The following is a 21,653-nucleotide window of genomic DNA, read 5'->3' on the forward strand; positions in this document are numbered from 1 at the left end:
AGGGAGGTGGGGGGAGCAGGGACTCCTCTCCTGATGGGTAGAGGACGATGGGGAGGGGGGTAAAGGTGGCGTCTGCGTGGGTGTGTCAAAGCGCTGGCAGGTAATTGGCCGGATAAAGCTTTCTCCATGTCCAGGCTGTGAACCGGTTCGACTTCCCCTCCGAACAAGGCCTGACGAGACCCCAATTGGGAATCCTCTGATGAGGCCGAGCTGCCGATCAGAGCTCACGGAGGACTCGGAATCCGGCCTCGATGTGGAAGCGCTGCTGGAGTCGACGAAGACCGCTCGAGCAACCGACTCCCACGGACGAATGTGGGTCTGCGTGTGTCCGTTCTGTCAATCTCCACCCCGGACACGCGGGCTCAGACACGACGACACTGACCCGTGTCTCCGTCTGGCCGCAGCCGGGTCGATGCGGCTCGCAGGGGACCAAGTTCAGCAGGTCCGCCGAAGCGCGTCAGAGCGGCAGAAGGCTTATGAGATCCCCGGCCGAGGGGAAACAGAGTGGTAAGAGAGTGGGGAGCCCCACGCCACACACACACTAAGAGCTGAGAGGTGGGTCCAGAGAGGTGATGAGTAGAGTAGGACCCAGGAGAGTCTCTCTCTCTCCCTCTCCCCCTCCTACCGTTACTTCGTCAGGATCAGCTGCTGCTGAACCCTGCCGTCTCATCTCCTCCGATCCCGCGCGCGCGTGTGTGTGCGTGCGTGCGTGACGCGAGAGGAGGAAGCGTGCTGCCGTGGCGGATGTGTGTGGAAATGACATGCGAGACGGCAACCGAGTCCCGACATATCCTTCAAGTTCTGTGCCCTCCTCATCACCATCATCATCACAACCGCCAACCCCAGCCATCAATCACCCTGCACCGTGGGTTTCCCTGTCCCCCCCCGCATAACAATATTTCATTTGTTCTCCCCCCCACCCCCCCGTTCTGATGCAGCTCTAAACCCTCAACCCCGGCCTGTGTCTCCCCGAGCCCTTAGTAGCGCGCTACTACTCTGTCGGGGGACTGGAGGACTCATAGCGGCGCTTTGGCATGCAGTGTGCACTGCTAGGGCCTAAAGGGCTGATTATGGTCCCACGTTCACGCAACGCAAGGGGGTTACGGCCCCCTTTACGTCCTCGCGGACCCTTCTTGCGTCCACCGTCCACCGTTGCGTCTACTTGGAACCATACTCAGCCCTTAAGAGCCTCGTCTCTTGTACATGTTGTACAAAAGCAACGAGAGAATGATACGTTCATACAGTTATGTACAAGTGCGTCAATGTTACTTTGTTTGGTTGTATGTGGGCCAAACGCATATGATTAAGTGACTAACCTGATAAAAAGCTTCTATATATATAAGATCTGTAATGACGCTAAGGCTGGGATCGTTAGCCCTCTGCGCCTGATGGATTTCTGGATGGATTTATCCAGGGAGTAGGGCAGCACACGCTAGCATGCACAGAAAGGAGGTGTACCTAAACGGAGACAACATGAACTGGAGCTGAGAGGTTGTGTATTGTTGTCGAGTCTATTGAAATGGGTACAATGTACCTTTAGAGCATTAGGAAGGAAAGGGTATTTGGTGGCCCGTCCCAGTCCCAACAGAATCAGGTGCACACAATGATATGTTCCCTACTACTACTACCACTAGGCCATGTCCAATCACCATGTCACATAGCCACGTTTAAATGATGACGTGCTGACTTGGCAGTTTCAAAAAATCCTTTAATAAAAGAAGGGCAGGGAGATATGGACATCTTGGGTAGAATCTGTGTGCTCCAATCCCTGCTTCTGCACTGGGGCGCACACACGTAAGCACACATGCACGCACGCACACACACACACACACACGCGCGCGCGCACACACCAACACACACACCATTGCTAAGAGACACGCACCGAAACGCCAGTGTGATATGACTACGTCCGTGAACAGATGAGAGCATGTTATATCTAGGCCTCTTAATTTGTGCCATGCATGGAAGCAGGACTGAGCAACCCCATCGCCCCTGCAACCCCCCCCACATCTCCTCATCGCTCCCACTTTCTCTCCTTCTGTTCCCCCTCTCTACAGTTACCTCTCCTCAGATCATTAATGCTTCTTCTTTTTTCCGCCCATCTCACTCTCTTTGACGCACTCGGTAGCTCCCACTCTGGCCAAGTCTTTCTCGCTCTCTCCTCCCTCCCCCCATTCCCCCTGCAGCCTTTTTTTTTTTTTCTCTCTGAGATGATGTATTTCATCAGGCAGTCTTTGAAGCTGTAAGCAGACGCATCGAGGAGATTAAATAGAATGATTAATTTCTCATGAACCTCACAAACACTGGCCATCTTGGACCCGCGCGCACTGCAGCGAGCCCCCCACACCGGCGGGATAAACACACGCCGTAGCGCACAAAACAACAAGGAGACAGGCAGGGGGGCTGACAGGGCCACCGCAACGAGGGTCGGGTAGTTAGACGTGTGTGTGGCGGTGCCACATGCGAGACTCGATTTAATTAAAAGCAGCGCATAGGCCTTCATTTGTCAAACAGAAGGAAACTTTTTCCTTAAATTCCGGAATAGAAAAAAACGAAACAATACAGCCCTTATGTTGGGTGAAGGACATTTTTAATTTAAAAACGCACAATAACAAAACGCAGAAGTCAAGTGGAAATAATCTATTCTCATTTGAATGAATGAATTACTCTTTACTCGGGTAAAGGCAGGGGCTTCATTTACATTTCACAGATGGAAACAAACTTTCGTAGATAGCTCCTTTACTGCAACCACTGAAGGGAGAATTTAAATTGGTACGATCACACATTTCCCCTTTTCTAAATGCAGACAAATTAGAAGAATTAGGGCAACGATGAAGTGGTGAAACTGAATTTCTGATGAGGTGGTGAAACTGTATTTCAGTTGAAGGGGTGAAAATGTATTTCAGATGAAGGGGCGAAACTGTACTACAGATTAGATGGTGGAACTTAATTTCAGGTGAAGTGGTGAAACTGTATTACAGATGAAGGGGGGAAACGATCACAGATAAGATAGTGAAACTTGATTTCAGTTGAAGATTTTTTGAATCCTCTCAAACACTTGAATTTAAAAATAGTCCTTGAACAATGACGTGGTTTGGCCCTGGCCCGCCAGTGACCCACTGTCACTCACATCAATCCCTTGGTTAAGTTTTAGTGGACCACGGTTGCCTAGGTTTCTCATCACACATGGTTTAAAACATACAACGTTAAACCAGGACTTGTTGACCCAGTTGCTTGGAGTGTACTTCTTGACCTCTTTAAAAGTACCAAATAAACGTTGGCAGCATTGAAGCACATTCAACTTTTTTTTTTTTTTTTCAAATAAGTTGCCAGAAGGTCAAAAGCTAATTGATGCGGTCCACATAATTGCTGAGTGCTTTCTGAACAGTAATTTAATTGTGTGAATGGTTAATATATTAGAAAGGCCATGTCGATTTGAGTTTGAGGTTTTGCTTGTAGTGTTTTAGCAAATACACAATTTCTTTTTGTCCCAACTAATCACAAAAATATATTATGGCAACATAAATAATATTATGGCAATACATTGTTACCTATAATACTCTGAGGAAGAATTAATTGCACATTATTAAAACTCTTTTTTTTGTAACTTGAGACCAAGTTTAATTATATAAATCAAGCCTAGATAATTTGCCTGTGCAGAGAATGCCACCTGATTGGTTGTGCTCGGCCATTTCAATGAGAACATATAGCCTAGCCATCCTCCTTATGTCTAATAACAAGAGAATAAACAAGACCTTAATGCACTCCATCACCCCTTATCCTGCACGTGCAATGAGAAAGAAATTTATATAAACTTTATATTTCTCTAAATGGTTCACATGCTTTTACTGCCCTTTCACATTACTTATTCAATATCAGCTTTTAAAAAGTAAAACTAGCCCACACATAAAGCTCAGAAATCATACAGTTCAGAAATCAAATTAATCAGAATAAAAACTGAATCAAAACATGTTATTTGGGGCAATTTGCATGAAAGACATGCAGAAGAACTGTAATTACACGTTGATTCAGAAAGACACCCCTTTGAAAGGGTTAGGGTATGTAATATACTTCATAAACAAACCATTGGCTTCACCAATTCAGAACGTGAGGTCAAAGTGTTCACAAAGCAAAAAAACAGGATTAATTAACCTGAAGAAACCTCTGCTGAGGCAAACAGCATCGCTGTCGACGGGCGACAACGTACAGAACTCTAAGAGTATTAACGTCTGCAGCGTTAATAAGGGTGAACTCCAGCGGAACCACCAATGCTTAACATTACAAAGGTTGACAACATTCTCTGTCCCTGGGTTGTCTGGCAAGAAATCTTGCTCCACCACAGTATTACCAATACAAAAGTGACGACAACACAGAGGGGGAGAGAGCGAGAGAGAGAGAGAGAGAGAGAGAGAGAGAGAGATAGAGAAAGGAAGAAAGAGAGTTAGAGATAGAGAACGAAAGAGAGTTAGAGAGAGAGACTCAGAGAGAGAGAAAGAAAGAGTTGGAGAGAGACTCAGAGAGAGAGAGAGAGAGAGAGAGAGAGAGAGAGAGAGAGAGAGAGACTCAGAGGGAGATAGAGACTCAGAGAGAGAGAGACACCAATCACACAACAATCCTATCAATGTTTACCCTCGCCCGACATCTGTGCGGGCGTGCATGGCCCTCACACAAACATACACAGATAAAACTGCCATTAAGGGCCGATGGTGGAGCTACGCGTGAGAAAGCTGAGCCTACTGGTGGGGTGGGGAGATTACGGGGGGAAAAAAAAGAATGACTCAAGAGAAATATGATATGAGGACAGAGAGAGGGGGAGAGAGAGAGAGAGAAAGGACCAGAGGGAGGGAGAGATAGGCATGCAAGTCAAACAAACACGTCAGAGTTGAGTGAGGCACAGAGGTACCGTTGACAAAGGCACCTTCCTCGTCAACTGAAACTAATATTGACACATCGCCCAAGACGCCTTCACAAGCATTAACACCGCTGGCGGAATTTAGGCAACTAATCAAATACTTGAGTCAACATCAGCAAAGAAATGTGTATTTCATCTGAGAAGGATCATTGCTTGTTTATGACGGTGGGTGAACTTCATTTAATCTGACTTTAATGTACCCAAAAATTGAAAGGAAAATGAAATGGTTCCTCAGTGGACATAACAAAACACAGAGAGGGAGGGGGAGAGAACGAGAGAGAGAGAGAGAGAGAGAGGGGGGGGGAACGAGAGAGAGAGAGAGAGCGAAAGAGAGCGAGAGAGAGAGAGAGAGAGAGAGAGAGGGGGAGAGAACGAGAGAGAGAGAGAGAGGGAGGGAGAACGAGAGAGAGAAAAAGAGAAAGAGAGAGAGAGAGAGAGGGGGGGAACGAGAGAGAGAGAGAGAGAGGGAACGAGAGAGAGAGCGAAAGAGAGAGAGAGAGAGAGAGAAAGAGAGAGAGAGAGAGAAAGAGCGAGGGAGAGAGAGAGAGAGTTCTTGTTGGTGTGTGTGTGTGTGTTTTAATGGGTCTGAGTGGGAGGAGATTATTGAGCTTGTTGTTTTGCCACCTGCTATGTGTGACCACTGGGAGGAATAGAGTTTCACCGCTCCTCTGACAAGTTCTAAGGACACACACAAACACACACACAAACACACAAAAACACACACAGCCACCCTAGCATTAGTGTAAACAAACCTCCTGTGCACCTGTTTTTCACCACCGTGCATATTAACTACAGATGCGTTTTCTCCACGAGTTTTCATGGATTTCATGAGCATATAACTCTCTCGACAGGTTAAACAAAACCAGTTGATCGGGTCAAGAGCCCTGGAGGCCCACACAAAGCTAGAATATGTTCACATTCACAACAGCCAAGAATCCCCAACGTCCCAGCAATAGTTATCCCCCCCATCCTAGTTTCTATCCCTCCCTCTCGCCAAATCCCCTCCTCTCACCTCCTCCTCTCTGCTCTCCTGTAAACGTGTGGTTTGCGGAGAGGAAATGAGGTATAATCCAGAGGAAGTGTCAACAAGAGGGTGATGCAGTGGGAACTGCCAGCAGTCGTTATCTACAAGCCCACACACAAACACACACACACAAACACACACACCAACAACCTGGGCTTTACGTTGTTGAGAAGTTAATGAGTCGTTCTTTGTTGGGTTTCCTGCTTTTCTAAATCCAAGCCAATCCGAAAAGCTGGGCTTGTTGACATACACACATTTGAACACAAACATCCACACACACATGCACATATACACACACGCACACAGGAAGATCTAAAGGAAGGTTAAATCTTGTTTTTTACTCACAGACACCCTTGGACTCAATGACACGAAAATGAATACGATGAAATCAGCCTTGAAGGATATTTCAGTACTCCCAGAACTCCCCAGAAAAGCTACGTTTTGTGACAATAGTGTCTAACAATCTTATGCATAGTCAGATGTCTTACTCCAGGACAGGGAAAAGACATGTGGTTCTGGGCCTCAGACATTTTGCGATTCATGAACCAACACATTCACGGAAACAACTTTTAAAACATTGAAACAGATACAACAGATTCAAAGTCGGATCTGCCTGATTGGCAGCCATCTGCGAAGCGACTAGGAAGCGAAGCAGGCCCCAACTTGTGTGAGCCACCGAAAGCCCATCTGTGAGGAGGTACATCTGTCTCACACCATGTACCCTGTCAAAAATAACTCAAACCCATCCGCCCTCCGGACACATGTACCAACAGAAAGGCAGCTGGGAGCGACAAACAGGCACGCAGGATCGGGTGCACTGATGTGGTCGTCTTTAAGAAAGGTGACGGTAGTCAGAAACAACACGAAAACCGCAAACTCGAACCACCCTCAGACAACCAAAACAAAGCCATTTATACTTGATCAATTACTTAGTCTCCCAGCGAGGTGGCTCAGGGTAACACACAGGTGTGGGTTTGTGTGCCTGCGTCAGACGGAAGATGGCTTTTCAGATGCTACCTGTCAGGGTTAAGTTGGCATCTGAGCGCATGAGTCAACACACACAGGGGCCGGTTTGTCTGACTCGCTGACTCATCTTGCACACGAGAGAGAGCGAGCGAGTGAGAGAGAGAGAGAGAGAAAGGGAGGTGGACACACAGCGAGTTGTCCCGCCGGTGCTTCTGTTTATTTCGCTCTTTTAGCGCCAAGGCGGCTTGTGCATTGTTAAACCTTTCCAGGTCGCCACCTCCCTTTCTTCTCTTGTTGCTCCCTCCCTCTCCTTTATTTTTCCTTCCTTTCTGTCCCACTCCCTCCCTCTAAACTCTCTCCCTCTCTCCTTTCTCTCCATCTCTATCTAACTATCTCTCGTTTTACTCGCCTTCCCCCTCTGTCTCTCTCTTTCCCCCCCCCCCCCCCCCCCCACCAACTCCATCTGTTGGGTTTTTTCCATGCCTGGAGGGGGTAGCCGTCACGCCCGCCCCCGCCCCTTCCCTGGGTGAAACATTAGCCCCGGCGGCTCGATACCGTAAACCTGTGCGGTTGCCTGCGTGTCGGAGGCCCAGTTGTGTTTGTAATCTAATATTAGCGCTGCGTCTTGGAAAACAAACAGCTCACACACACAGAGAGGGAGAGGGGGAGAGAGACAGAGACAGAGAGAGAGAGAGAGAGACAGAGAGAGGGAGAAGGGGAGAGATAGAGAGAGACGGAGAGGGGGGGAGAGAAAGAGAGACAGAGAGAGAGAGAGACAGAGACACAGACACAGAGACTCAGACAGAGGGAGATAGGGAGAGAGAGAGAGAGAGAGAGAGAGAGAGAGAGAGAGAACGAGATTGAGAGCGAGAAAGAGAGAGACACACAGACAGACAGAAAGACAGACGGAGTGTGGTGTATGTGTGCGAAGGTCGTTTACCACCTGACACGACACCATGCGTTGGTAGGGCACGCAAGCCCCACGTGTGTCCTGCCCCAACCTCATAGAGGGATACTCAGGTTCAAGATATCTCTCAACGTGACTAATAGGGATGACTAATGCACTGAAATGCAGGCCAAAATACACACACACACACACACACACACACACGCTCTCTCTTTCACACACACACACACACACACACACACACACACACACAGAAAGACTGAGAACCATAACGCGAAGCAAAAACAACAAAAGTGCAGACAATTGCCTGGGAGCTATTTATCAGACGCATCTCCCCCAGACAGGCAGGCAGGGACTGGAGGCAGGCAGTGGGGCGCGAGGGCCGGTCCATCAGCGGGTGTGTCAGGAGTCCCAGCGTCACTTTGTCTGTGACGCCGCGCTGCACCGACACACTTCAGACACTTGAGGAGCCCTCGGTACCGCAGAGATGGCCGGCCCGCCTCCAGTGTCAGAGAATCAAAATACAAAGCGTCCTCGGTCCCTTGCAAGCACGTACGCGCAAGCACGTGCCTAGACACACAAACACAAACACACACATAACTAACACACACACACACACACAAGCACGTGCCTAGACACACTTACAGACACACAAACACACACACAACAACTAACACACACAAGCACGTGCCTAGACAAACTTACAGACACACAAACACACACACAACAACTAACACAAACACAAGAACGTGCGTAGACACACATACAGACACACAAACACACACACACACAAGCACGTGCCTAGACACACTTACAGACACACAAGCACAAACACACACACAACAACTAACAAACACAAGCACATCCTAGACACACGTACATACACAACTAACACACAAAAGCACTTGGCCTAGACACACGTACACACGGAACTAACACACACACAAACACACAGAAGCACATGCCTAGACACACGTGCATACACAACTAACACACACAAGCACGTGCCTAGACACACGCACATACACAACACACACACACACACACACACACACACACACACACGCACACACACACACACAAAGATCTTCTCCTGGGCTGAACCAAACCAGGCTGTTATGATAATGCAATGATAATATCTGACTCTGGCATAATTGTGAAACATCAAATATAGATGTCAAAATTACAACACTGATGCTGGGTGGACTTTGGCTCACACTTATTAAGATGCCACTAAAGATTAGCCTTGTCTACGGAAACTGGATTCTTTTTTTTTTTTTGGTTACTGATGCAAATCAGACATATACTATGACATGCTTTACCAACTCTGCTTGCAATTTGATCAGTGGGCTGATTCTTTAGGCATTGTGTGTCCTCGACCGTTTTATCAATACAAACAAGTCATCAAGTCCCGCGTGAATTGTATCTACGCAAAACTCATCTCACCTCGAGCCTAGCTACTATGCAAGGCGAGGTGCCTGTTAGGATAGTTTTTTTACCGTTTCTAGCAGGGCAGATAAAACCACCACACATTCCAGGGATTTCCATAGATTAGTGTTGGTGGACTTTTTGGGGATGTGCCTGGCTAGGTGGAGATCAGCAGTGGGTTTGTTCTCCAGCTAGCCCTGGTAGCACCTGTGTGTTTAAAGATCTAGTAAATGGTCCCATTTTGTCTTATTACTGGGCCAACGTTGGATTGATAAGTTGTTGATAGACCACCCAAACTATTAAGCTGTGCATATGCTGCCTGTTTTGGGGGAGAGAGATATAGAAAGACAGTGAGAGCGAGAGACACAGTTAGAGAGAGAGAGAGAGAGAGAGAGAGACAGACAGACGGATAGATAAAGAGGAGACAGACAGAGCGAGAGTGAGACAGAGACAGAGGGAGGGAGCGAGAGAGAGAGAGAGAGGGGGCATTAAAATGTGGTTGTGGGAATGAACAAACAACGTAGCATTTAAAAGATCTTCTAGGGCTATTTGGATAAACACAGCAATAAAAAAGTGCCTGCGTCAGCGATGCCTTTGAATCATTAGGTGAACTCAGTACAAACGTTTTCAAATTCTAACAACGAAGGGTGAACAAGTGCACATTTAAATAAGTTTATTCTTCATGCCAGGGCAGCAAGGCCTCTAAACACAACGTATTCTGGTGCAGTACAAAAAACTACAACACAGAACTGTTTTTAATCAACTTTTAGATGTGTCCACAGAAATAAAAGAATCAGGAATAAATAAAATAACCAATGAGCATAATGCTTTAGTTTCCAGGAACTGCTTCAACATAATTATACTAGAATAGCAGATTATTTAGCTCGCTAGCCAAACATTGCGTGATCCTCCATATTTAAAAACAGGGGAGAGGGAGGCAAGTTAACGGCTGTCCTGGTTATTAGCATTATGCCGTGAAGGGCGGGTGTCTAGGGGATAGCCAGGGCATCAGAGGTCATGTTGGAAGGTCAAAGGTCACTGTAACGGTGAGCTGTTGGTGCCACGTAAATCAATCACATGTTGAGCTAGCTAGCTACCACCACCACCACCACCACCAGCACCACCCACCCACCCTAGAGCATCCATCCAGCAGCTCAAATGCCAAAGTCCCTCAGGAGCCTCACTGAAGACAGGGAGCAGCTGTCTGCATCGTGTGGATGCCGTTAAGCCCGCCCTGATGGGGTCTGTAATGCAAACAAACGAGAAGGGGGAACGGCTGAGGAACTGACTGTTCAACTACATGAAGCGGTTACAGTGATTATGTGCTCCGAATTGGTTTGGATGTGTTATATTCTATACGTTTTATGAGGTTTTTTTTGCCCACACCCGTGGGATGTATAACGGCTACAATCGAACAAACCCATTGAAAGGTGGAAACGTGATTAGTTGCCTCATCTGTATGGGACATGCCCACATGTACCAAAGAGTCGAATTGAACAGTAAAGCTGATTATCTGGTCAGAATGTATTATTTGTGGTGATATTTTATAAGTGTGTGTGTGTGTGTGTGTGTGTGTGTGTTAGTGTGTGTGTGTGTGTGTTAGTCTCTCTCTCTTTCTCTCGGCGGAGGCTGAGAGGGAACAATCGTCAAGGAACTGTTTGGGGAAATCAGACCTGATTATTGCAGCAAAACCATCAACGAGCAGCTGGCAAATCCAGAGAGTCCTTTTTTTTTTCTCTCGCTCTGTCTTGTTGCACTCTAATTTGACCCAACCGCCATGCCATACGTTAGCACGGCCTATAACAGCCTTATTCCAGCTAATAGGATTTCCTCCATACATCATTACATAAAGACTGAACTTCATAATATGAATTTAATTGATGAGAGATCAGAGAGAATTGTGTGATTGCGAGAGAGAGGGGGAAAAAAAATGTGTTGGTTGGAATGGAGCAAAAATTAACCGCTTTAATAAAACAATCATTTCACCAGACATAGGAATTATGTACGGCGGAGAACAATTCGTCCGTTCTGAGGGGAGGAAATTGGATAATTTGCCAATCAGACCCAAGTATGTTTTAATCCGCCATGCCTTTCAGTGTGTCCGCAGTGTTGGAACACAGTTCATATTGTCTCGTGACCGGGCCGACACGGCGCACGCTCAAGCATTGAAATTGACATACGTGTCATACAATATAGTGTGTTTAAAACACCACCATCAATTGGTTATGACCATATGACAAAAGGCCATACTTTCTATATTTTCTCTACGATTCTAGCAGAGGAAAAACTATCTATTTAACGTCTAACCCCACATAGACATCGTAGATATAGGTATTACTCCATGGGGCGACGCCAGAGCATATTTAATATGCAACAATATTAATGGAATAATAAAACACCAGCTCTTTTTGGAGAGACATAGCAAAGACCCATTTGTGCAATTCATTAACGGAGCGCAATTTGGATGCATTATCCCAAATGCCATTACATACAGCCGTTAAACTCCAGGAGGGAAAGAAAAAGTAACATCGCATCACCTTCAAGTATTTCCCATATGGGGCCAAAAGATGATTATCCCGGCTTGGCTGTACAATCTATTCGCTTCTCTTCCATTATTAACGTCATCGTAGCCGTGGATATTTTAGCCGTAGCCCGTTCCGGGGGGCGTACGGAACACAGTGGTGTTATTATACCACATGTGTGGACTCTGAGACTGATTATGAATACATGAGCCGTAGTGGGGGGGGTTTAGCTGTGTGGGCGTACACTGGTTTGCCGTGACCCCGACGCCAGCCTGCGTCGATGACCCTCTCGATGGACCTTCTCGAACGAAGAAACACGGGGCGACATAAGGGTCAGGAGGTGGAGCAGGTTGGCCGGTAACCGGTAGGCTGCTCTGTCAGATGCTTGTAGAGCTGAGTGCCCTTTTAATTGGTACCCCATTATTGATAAGCTAGAGAGCTAGGCTAACTTAACGTTTTTCTGTTGTTGTTGTTGAAATAATTTTATAATTTTGAGGCAAGTCGTGTTGTGTTCATTATTTTTTCCGAGGCTCACCCTGAATTCTTGCAGCATCACTGACCAGCCTCATGTTGGTCATTTGGCCCTCATGCCAATAAATGTCCTTGTTCCTTTAGAAGCACAACATTCTGTCACCGCCTCCATCCCCTAGACTAGGGGGGCGTAACAACACAGTGCGTTTGTTCTACCGTAGGAAAAAAACCTGACGGAAAAAGGTGACTTGTGACTTGAAGTTGAAAAGTTGAACTTTCTACTTCTACTCCACAAAATAAAACAGCCGTAGCAGCTGCTGAAGATCCGGCCTCAGAAGAAGTGAAAGCACAGTGTGGTTGAGGAAACATGTTGTGCTCTACACTGAAGTCTGCTCACCTGATAAGGAAGCCCTGAGGCATTTGACCCCTGGTGACCTTTGCAGCTGTCTTGGCACGCAGCCGTTTGGAGAAACGATAAAGTAAATGTACCTTCCAGTTTGTGTGTGTCTGTGTGTGTGTATGTGTGTCTGCGCAAGTGTGCTTGCATGTAGCTGCCCAGGTGTGTGTGTGTGTGTGTGTGTGTGTGGGGGGAGCCAGGGATCCTTCAGAGCAAACAATGAGTTTTATCGACAGACAACCAGGCGGCAATTGATACGTATTAAACGCCTCGACTCAGGTGATATTCTCTCTAGGTCTCTGTTGTCAGCAAAACGCACGACTCATCACAAAACCGCTCTGACCCGGGTCAGGTGAAGTTTACTTATGTAGGCCAAATTAGGAAAAAGGCCCCTCCTCTCGCGCGCACACACACACACACACACACACACACACACACACCTCTCAATCAGAAACCGGTGAAGAAGAAAACAAAGCAAATAGCCCCCTTGTCTCGTTCCATTCCAGGCCCCCACCGTCTCACAGACTCCCCACACAGGTGAACTTCAGGGTTCCCTTCACACACCAGTGATGTTGTTAGGGTGTCTCGACACGGCGCCGCCTGTGTACACGACACGGGGGGCCAATCGGCAAACAGCACTCCGTGACTCAGTGCTGTCATAGGCGAACCGCACGCAAACACCTACAGAGAAAAACAACCAAAAGCACTCCTCGCTGGTGTGTGTGTGTGTGCTTCGGATATCATGGAAACAAACGAGAGGGAAACAGATGATGGTATAGCCCGGAGCAGAGTAGGCCGACGCCGTGCCTATAAACCTTGCTCTGATCCGCTGAGTCAGCGTGGTGTTTTGATGAGTCAGCACACGCAAGGAGTACCTGGGTATAGAGGCAGAGGAGGGAGCTTGTATGCTTGTATGTGTCCCCACTTGCCGCTGTTATTGCGCTTCTGTATACTCGACTACAAAAGGTCCCCTCATGGACCCTGTGTTTATACCTGGGACGAGTGTTTGAATGTTCTTCGCCGGATTTGTGGGATATGAGAGCGGAAACGCGCGATAAAATGCCGGGTCTGAACCCCCCCCCCCCATGACGCATCCGTGATCAGATCTGTCAAACAGCATCAGGAGGTCGCCTGGTCACCACGTAGAGCGCGAGTGTGAATGCATTGCACTTCCCGAGACACTTATGGAGCGTTCTATTTACATCCCAGGGGCAGGAAATGAACGAGGCCTTCTATTTAGGCTTCAGAAATCACACTAAAGGGAACTGTAGGGGGAAATGTTACAATCCCGACAATAGAAGCGCACTCGCCTTGACACCCACACTCTGTGTCTCCCTTAACACTTTAATAGAAACAGAAAGATAGGCAGACGGGCAGGCAGACAGACAAAGCGTGTCGTGGCTTGCTCAGCGTGTGAGCGTGTGCTTGTGCACTTGTGCGTGCATGTGTGTGTGCGTATGCATGGGTATCGATTTCACCTATGGACAAAGAGTGTGTGGGACTGAAGAGCGTCCGAGTGTGTAACTAAAGCCAACAACTCAGTGACCACCCTGAGGTTGCAGAGAGGTTTAAGTAAACAAGATCTGATGGCGAGATAAGTCGCTCTGTGTGTGTGTGTGTGTGTGTGTGTGTGTGTGTGTTCACGGGATTGAGTGTGCACATGAGTATGTGTGTGTGTGTCTGTTTGTGCGAGAATGTACGAGAGTGTGTGTGAGTGTATGTGTGTGCGTGCCTGCGTGCCTGGTCAGGTATCTCCATGAATAAACAATGAGCTACATGGAGACACATTTGCGGCAATTACCGCCCTTGTGCAGCGTGATTTTTCCAACACCAGAACGTCAGTTCACACTCCCAAAAGACAAAGTCCAGCTTCAAACACATTAGATGTGTCGGTCACTTAGTACCTCTTTCAGTTAACAGAACTGTGAAAAAATAAATATATAAAAAACAGGCGTGTGTGTGGGCACAAACTGGCATATACCCTGATGGCCCTGCATCAGCGTTCAGTAGTGACACCATCGCAGAGACGTGCATGTAATGGAGAAATCGAAAGAAAAAAAGAGCGAAAAGTGCGACCCAACATCAAACTATACTGACATATAGGGAACGATGAAATATTGATGAGGTTGACTTCAACAATTAGTCTGGTATAACCTTGTAGATGCTAAACCATAGCAGAGGATTTACTCTCTCTCAACACACACACACACACACACACACACACACACACCAAAAACAACATAAAAATGAACAGCACAATGTACATTTGACTTGGATTCCTGGTGGTGTTGAATAAACGAATGGAGCGAGGCCACAGTGCATGTTTGAGCTCCCCTCTTTGTTGTGATCCGTTGAGCTGTGGGCCATAGCTCTTTGTTGCCATCAGAGAACATCCACAGTCCTACAGCGATGCATGCTGTGGCCAAACACAGGTCAAACATGTGACCGGATGAAAGGGTCATCACCTCAAGATTAAATATGCATGCAGAAAAGCTGGCCAATACGCCATGCCTCAAGTTTTCAAGTGTTGACCTACTTGTGAGAGCGCTGCAACACTGAATCGATTTACCATTCATTATATATGCTTTGAAACAACAGACTTTGACATTCGGTTATGCTGCAAATGTTATTCTCTTTTGTATACAGTTGAACCCTTAGGTCCCTGACCTGAATGCCACGGGCATCTCGGAATGCCTGCATGGATTTTTAATCAAAGTAGATGATGATTGAACAGCAATTTTGTGTTGATGCGGTGACATAATTTTGATCCGCAATCTCCCATGCATTGTCGGCCATGAACTTGCGACATATGGCATAACTGGTACACGTTTCCTTCACACACACACACACACAAACACACACACGCACACGCACACACACACACACACACACAACATATTTGAAAACAATAATCTCATGTCACGAAAAACCAACATTAATAACGAAAAAGTTGAAAAAGAAGATTAGGAGGGTCTATTATGACAGCAGGAAGCCAATCCTGTCAACATATTATACTGGCCTGATATCATTTCAAGAGATAACACGGTATAATGTAGCATCAAAAGAGATATACAGTGGCCCAAGCCTTCACCAATCCTTTTCGCACGGAGCGATCACAAACCGCCAGTTCCACGACGGGTTATTTTCAATCAACTCAAAGCATAATCTGACAACATATTTCATCAGGAAGAGGAATGAGATCCCGTTGCGTTTAATCCAGACGAATAATCAATTGGAAACAACAAAATCTGGTTTTGGGCTGCATGTGATAAGCAGTAAAAACAAATGATTCACTCCACCTGAATGTGGTGACACAGCATAGCACAGCTTGTTGGAGAGAGGCGAGTTTACAGCAGGGACAGCAAGTAGTGCAGGTAGGCAGTGAGCGAGAGAGATAATAGAAAAACTGTCTAGAAAAGGAATCCAACACACAGAGAGCTAATCCTCTCAGAGTAAAGGGCAGATTATGGTCCCACCTTCACACAGTGCAAGGGGGTTACGGACCCCTTACGTCCTTGCGGACCCTCCTCGCGTCCACCGCAAGGGCCTGACGTGCGCCTCCCAAAATTTTTAACTTTCCGTCGAGGCAACGTAGCAGCAAGGGCTGTGATCGGTCCGCTCACGAAAACCTGACGCAGAACCAAAACAGGTTCACGACTGCGTCGAAGCGTCTGCGTGGTCGTTGCGTTGTGTGAACGTGGAAACATAATCGGCCCTTAAAGCTTCCCGACACCCCCCGACCTCGGCTGTGGTCTGCCGGGCGATGATTTATTTCCCAAATAGGTTTACATTTTCTCGCCTCTGATTGGTCAGAATGGCTCTCCTCCGATTGGTTGTGGTTAGGGTTAGGGTTTGGGTAAGGGTTAACCCTTACCCTAACCATAAACTCCCGCAAACAGCTAAGACTAATCAAAACACGATCTAAAGGAGAGCCCTTCTAACCAATCAGAGGCGAGAATAGGTAAAACGGTTTGGGAAAAAACATCTCGCGGCCTGGCAGGCCCTCTGGTGGTCCCACCTGTCCTTCAGGAAGTCCACCACGGTCCTGAAGTCGGCGGCGCAGTACTCCCGCTTCATGTCCATCAGCACGCTGTCCGAGGCCGACTGGACCGGCACGTGCAGGAAGGCATAGACCCGGGGGTGGTTCAGCACCTTCGCCATCTCCTGAACGGGGAAACACACAGAACAGGTCAGCTGTGCGGGGGCAGGGTGTGTGTGTGGTTGTGTGTGTGTGTAGGTGTGTGTGTGTGTGTGTGTGTGTGTGTGTGTGTGTGTGTGTGTGTGTGTGTGTGTGTGTGTGTGTGTGTGTGTGAGGATACGTGTGTGTGTGAGGATACGCGTGTGTAGGTGTGTGTGTGGGTGTGTGGGTGAGGATGGGGTGTGTGTTTGTGTGTGTGGATGTGTGTGTGTGTGTGTGTTTGTGTGTGTGTGTGAGGATACGTGTGTGTGAGGATACGCGTGTGTGTGTGTGTGTGTGTGTGTGTGTGTGTGTGTGTGAGGATACGCATGTGTTGGTGTGTGTGTGTGAGATCGAGTGAATGATTGAGTGAGAGGCACAGTGCGAGTGAGAGAGAGGGATGTGAGGGACAGAGAGAGAGAGAGAGGGAGAGAGAGGCAGAGAGATTGTGTTAGTGAGTGAGTGAGAGACACAGAGAAAGTGAGACAGAGAGAGAGTTTGTTTGAGTGAGTGAGAGAGAGTGTGTTTCAGCGTGTGGGTGACTGATCGATTGAGCTAGAGACAGCGAGAGACTGCTTGTCTGTGTAGTAAAACTGAAGTTCAAGCAGTCTTGAACACGATGCAGTGCAGCTGTGTACGGACGCAGGCTCATGGTAGGATCGGGATCAAACCCCCGCAAGGACACTTGAGGTCCATTTGACGGCAAAGCTTATAAAATAAAGTACAAGAGAGTGCACTATTTCAATAATTCAGAGAAAAATAAAAAGCTGATAAAAAAAGACGCATTAAACATTGAAGAACAAAAACAAGAATAACCAAGGACCCAGCAGATGTTGCGAGTTCCTCAAGAGAGAGACAAACATATTAGAAATAAAAAGTATCCCCTTGATGACAGTGGAGAAGAAACAGCAAGAGGAACGGCGTTTTAATGCACCAAACCAATTGAAATATTTAACACGGCCACCCTTTCTTTCCCTGTTGATCAATGACAAAAACAAAAAATTCCCTCTCCCGCGATATCACCCCATAAACTATTCCAAGCACTTTCCAGTCTGTTTAATAAAACGAATAAACAGAAGAAAAACAAAAATCTCATCCCATCAAATTGGAGGTCCCAGGTTGGAGCACATTTAAATTCATGGATTCTCCACCCAGGGGACGATGTTAGGCATGAGGCGTAGAAATGATATTCATAGTGTTGTGGCGTTGTGGCGGTCGCCGTTCACCAAAGGGCTTCACCTCATACGGTGTACCCCAGAAAAACTCCCCCCTCCCGGGCGACACCTGGGGACTCGCATCCAGCTGTTGCGAGGAGCTGGACACATCTGGATGGATGGAAAGATGGACCCTCAAACCCCTCTCTCCTATCTCCCTTTCCATTTCTTTGAAGCGTCCTTCTCCCGGCGTGCTCAGTCTTGACCTCGCTCATACTCTCATAGCGCCAACGTCGCTTCCTCCTTTATAATCCTCGCTCCGCACCTCGTACGACCTCTCTCTTCCTCCGTCTCCGTTTCAAGGCAAGCCCACATGGTGACATGTGTGATGCATGGCAATAGAAGAACAGAGAGAGAGGGTGGGGGGGGTTAGAGGGGCAGACCGCAAGCCAGAGGGACAGAGAGCGAGAGACGATAAATTCACCGTTGAGGGGACACAATAAAGAAACCGACACAAGAGTAGAAGGATAGAGCGCAGCTCTCTGAAACTCTGTTGGATAAACCCCGCAGGCTTCGACAAGAGTTCACGCTGTGCAATGAATTATCACAACATCAAACGACAAGAATAGACAGGGTAATCCTATTCCCCCACTCATTTTGAGGAGATACAAGTATTATGGATGAAAAGGTTTCTTAGTCAAACCCGTTTTGGGAGCTCACCTTGAGTTCCCTCCCAGAAGAGGAAACGCGTATTTCTAAAGGAGGGGAGACGTATTTGTGTTCTGGCACTATTGCAGCTCCAGCGCTATAACAGTTCCAGCGCTGGTGGCGGTTTATACTATTCTGGTTCAGAAGCAAGACTCCTCCACTGCTCTGCTATCTTTACAACCGCATTTAAACCCTAGGTGAATGTTAACCCCGAAACGATTTCCCTCCCACATCAAGGCATTACACCCGGTGCAGGTATGTTCTGTACGTCCGGGCTTCAAAGCAAATCGGTAATCTGTGAGTGCAAGCCAACTCGCGAGATCTGCATTGCTGACAGACTGGCTGACTGGACATGGGGGTGCATCACCAGCAGTTAACCGCAACATCAACTCACACCATAGGCATTGAACGTCCCCGTACCAGCATTACAGCATATGATAAACGCTGTGTACCACCGCTTCCATCCAACAAACAGGCCACTAGGCTAGGCTGTTCCCATTCAAACAATGGTTTAATGGCTGGAGCTGATGGTAGCAAGGGCCTGTGTCTACTCTACCGGTCTCCCCTCCCTTTAGTCTGTTCTCCCTGTCTCTGTCTTTTCTATATCCGGCTCCCTCCGGAGACTGTCTCTACAAACATGCCCTAAGGCCTTCATGCCCACTTTTCTCAAAACAATGAGTGTCTGTGCAAGTGAAAGGTGCAAAGCCTGAGAGCTATTTGACTAACTTGCTTGAAAAGTGATGGCTCGTTGGAATATTCTTATTTTTTATAAATAATTGGGAGAGCACAATTGATTGACATTTAAGCCGTTTTTCCTAAGTTCAGAAGTGTGTGGCTAGTCAATTCATGTTTAAATACTTTAGCTCATCAGTGAACAAACAAAGGTACATAGTCGACTTGCATGACTCCTTGCCCCCTCAGGCTCTTTACAATACAAATGAATGACAAAGAACCGTTTGACTAACAGACAACGGCTAAACTGTTGTCGAATTGCTGACTCTCAGGCGACCCGGACACCTCATCTTGGGTCTGAGGGTGGTTGGTTCAATCCCTTACCGGGACTTCTCTAACTCCTGAGCTACACGGTGACTGTTACGTTGGAACTCCCAGCTCGCCGGAGTCTGACAGGCAGCTAGACTGCTGCATTGTTCACAACTGTTGACGGCATTACGAATATGTTCATACAGGCATTGGGAATCTGTCTCCTGATGGAAACTTTCTACACCTCACACGTCTTTGTTCCTACATCTAACCCGTCCTGTTCCTGATATTCTGCATCCGGCTGTGTCACAGAGAGAGGCCACCTAAGGTTATTTCAGCCCAGCATCCGTTTTTTACCGCCCTAATAGATGGAACTCGCTGAGCGCACACGCACACACGCAGATTTGAAAAACGGCTAAAATGAATTCATATTATACAACTGATAACATATTATTCTCAATGAGAATGCATTAATAAAATGACCTGGGGGACGCAGAGATTAAATGAGAGAAAGGGAGAGAGCGCGAAACGGAGAGACAGGGGGGGGTGGGGGGGGGAGACGCGGAGACTACAGATGTCAGATTTATTCTGTTAGCGATCATCAAACGTCTATCATTGCCATGCTAATCACCACTGGGGGGGAGATGGAAAGAAAAAATTGGAAGAAATGATTTAATGATTTCCTGGAAGAATATGCTGATTGCAGGCCGTCTTCTCAATTAAAATCTATTGTAGGGTACTTCCTCAAGTTCATTTAAATTCACACTCTCACTCATTCAAACACATGCATGCGTGCACACACACACACACACACACACACACACACACATCACATTGAGCTCAATCGCAGCACTGCAGGGGGGCTGACCAACGGAGGCTCCAAATTAGAAAGAACTAATTTGGTTGGCGAATAGAGCGTGATTTGTAAAATATATAACGTCACCCTGGGTACGTGTGTGTGTGTGTGTGTGTGTGTGTGTGTGTGTGTGTGTGTGTGTGTTTGTGTGTCAGCGTGTCTGCTTCTGTACTGTGGGACTGTAGCCCTCTCCATGAGACACATCCGGAGACATGAAAAGGCTCTAGCGGGAACAAGTTATGTTCATGACCGTATTACAAGTCATTCAAGATGGAGGGATTCAAGTAAAGAGAGAAATGACACACAGAGGACGACTTAGCAGGTTAGACAAACATACACTGAAGCCACTTGCAACAGACACTGTCTTTATATTCTTATTTGATACTTTGATATACTACTCAATTCCTCTGCTTTCTTTTTTTCTTTTCATAGTATAATATCGATACAGACTAATGACTGCACCTGAACTTACGTTTTGTTATTCCCTAGGTTTTTTTTTAAATGTCAGTTGGCCCTCTGTTGACAGAAGACACACCGTTCTTCGCGAAGGGCATCAGATGACCAATCAAGAGTACACAACGCACTTACACCCGAGCAAAGGACAGACCTCTGAGTGGTCCTTCCTTGTTTCCCCCAACAGAAACACACCAACGCAAACACAGGGCTGTTCCCAGGGCTCAGCACACAGTACTGCGCACACTAAACCAGCCCCGTGGAGAATCACTCCCCCCGCTCGCCCGGCTGTTGGGTGCACGCCTGACAGTGAGAGGTCACCGTGCACGAGGCATCCCTCAAACGGGAACACCGCAACGTCCCCTCCGTAGGAATATGCAAAACCTAGGTGTTTATCCCATTACTCCGACATGCGTTTGCTCCTGAGCGGAGTCCGTGACTACATTATCTCAGGCGGGGGGGGGGGGGGGTGGCTCCGTTGCTCATTAGGCGCTCGTCATCTACGGCGGTCCGTCGTTACAATGCACGGACCCCGGTGCCCGAACGGCGCTTTGAACGCCGGCCGGAACAGGGGGTAGAATGAAAGGCCCGTTATTGCATTTGGCCCTCATCTCATTAGATCCTCTGACAATGATGACTCCCCAGGGGCCGCAATCAGGCGTCTGAGAGCTTGCGTTTCACACCCTGTGTGTGTGTG

General features: G+C 47.4%; 1 protein-coding gene across 1 annotated transcript in view; it reads right to left on the minus strand.

The window, feature by feature from the left end:
• cdkal1 (CDK5 regulatory subunit associated protein 1-like 1) overlaps positions 1–21,653 on the minus strand; it is a 224,137-nt gene that overhangs the window by 72,782 nt on the left and 129,702 nt on the right. Inside the window, exon 10 of the mRNA XM_079730965.1 lies at positions 16,646–16,791. Coding sequence (XP_079587091.1) covers positions 16,646–16,791 — 146 coding nt within the window. The remainder of the gene's footprint in view (positions 1–16,645; positions 16,792–21,653) is intronic.

This window comes from Pollachius pollachius (assembly GCF_949987615.1).
Source record: "Pollachius pollachius genome assembly, chromosome: 1".
In the NCBI taxonomy this organism is placed as follows: Eukaryota; Metazoa; Chordata; class Actinopteri; order Gadiformes; family Gadidae; genus Pollachius; species Pollachius pollachius.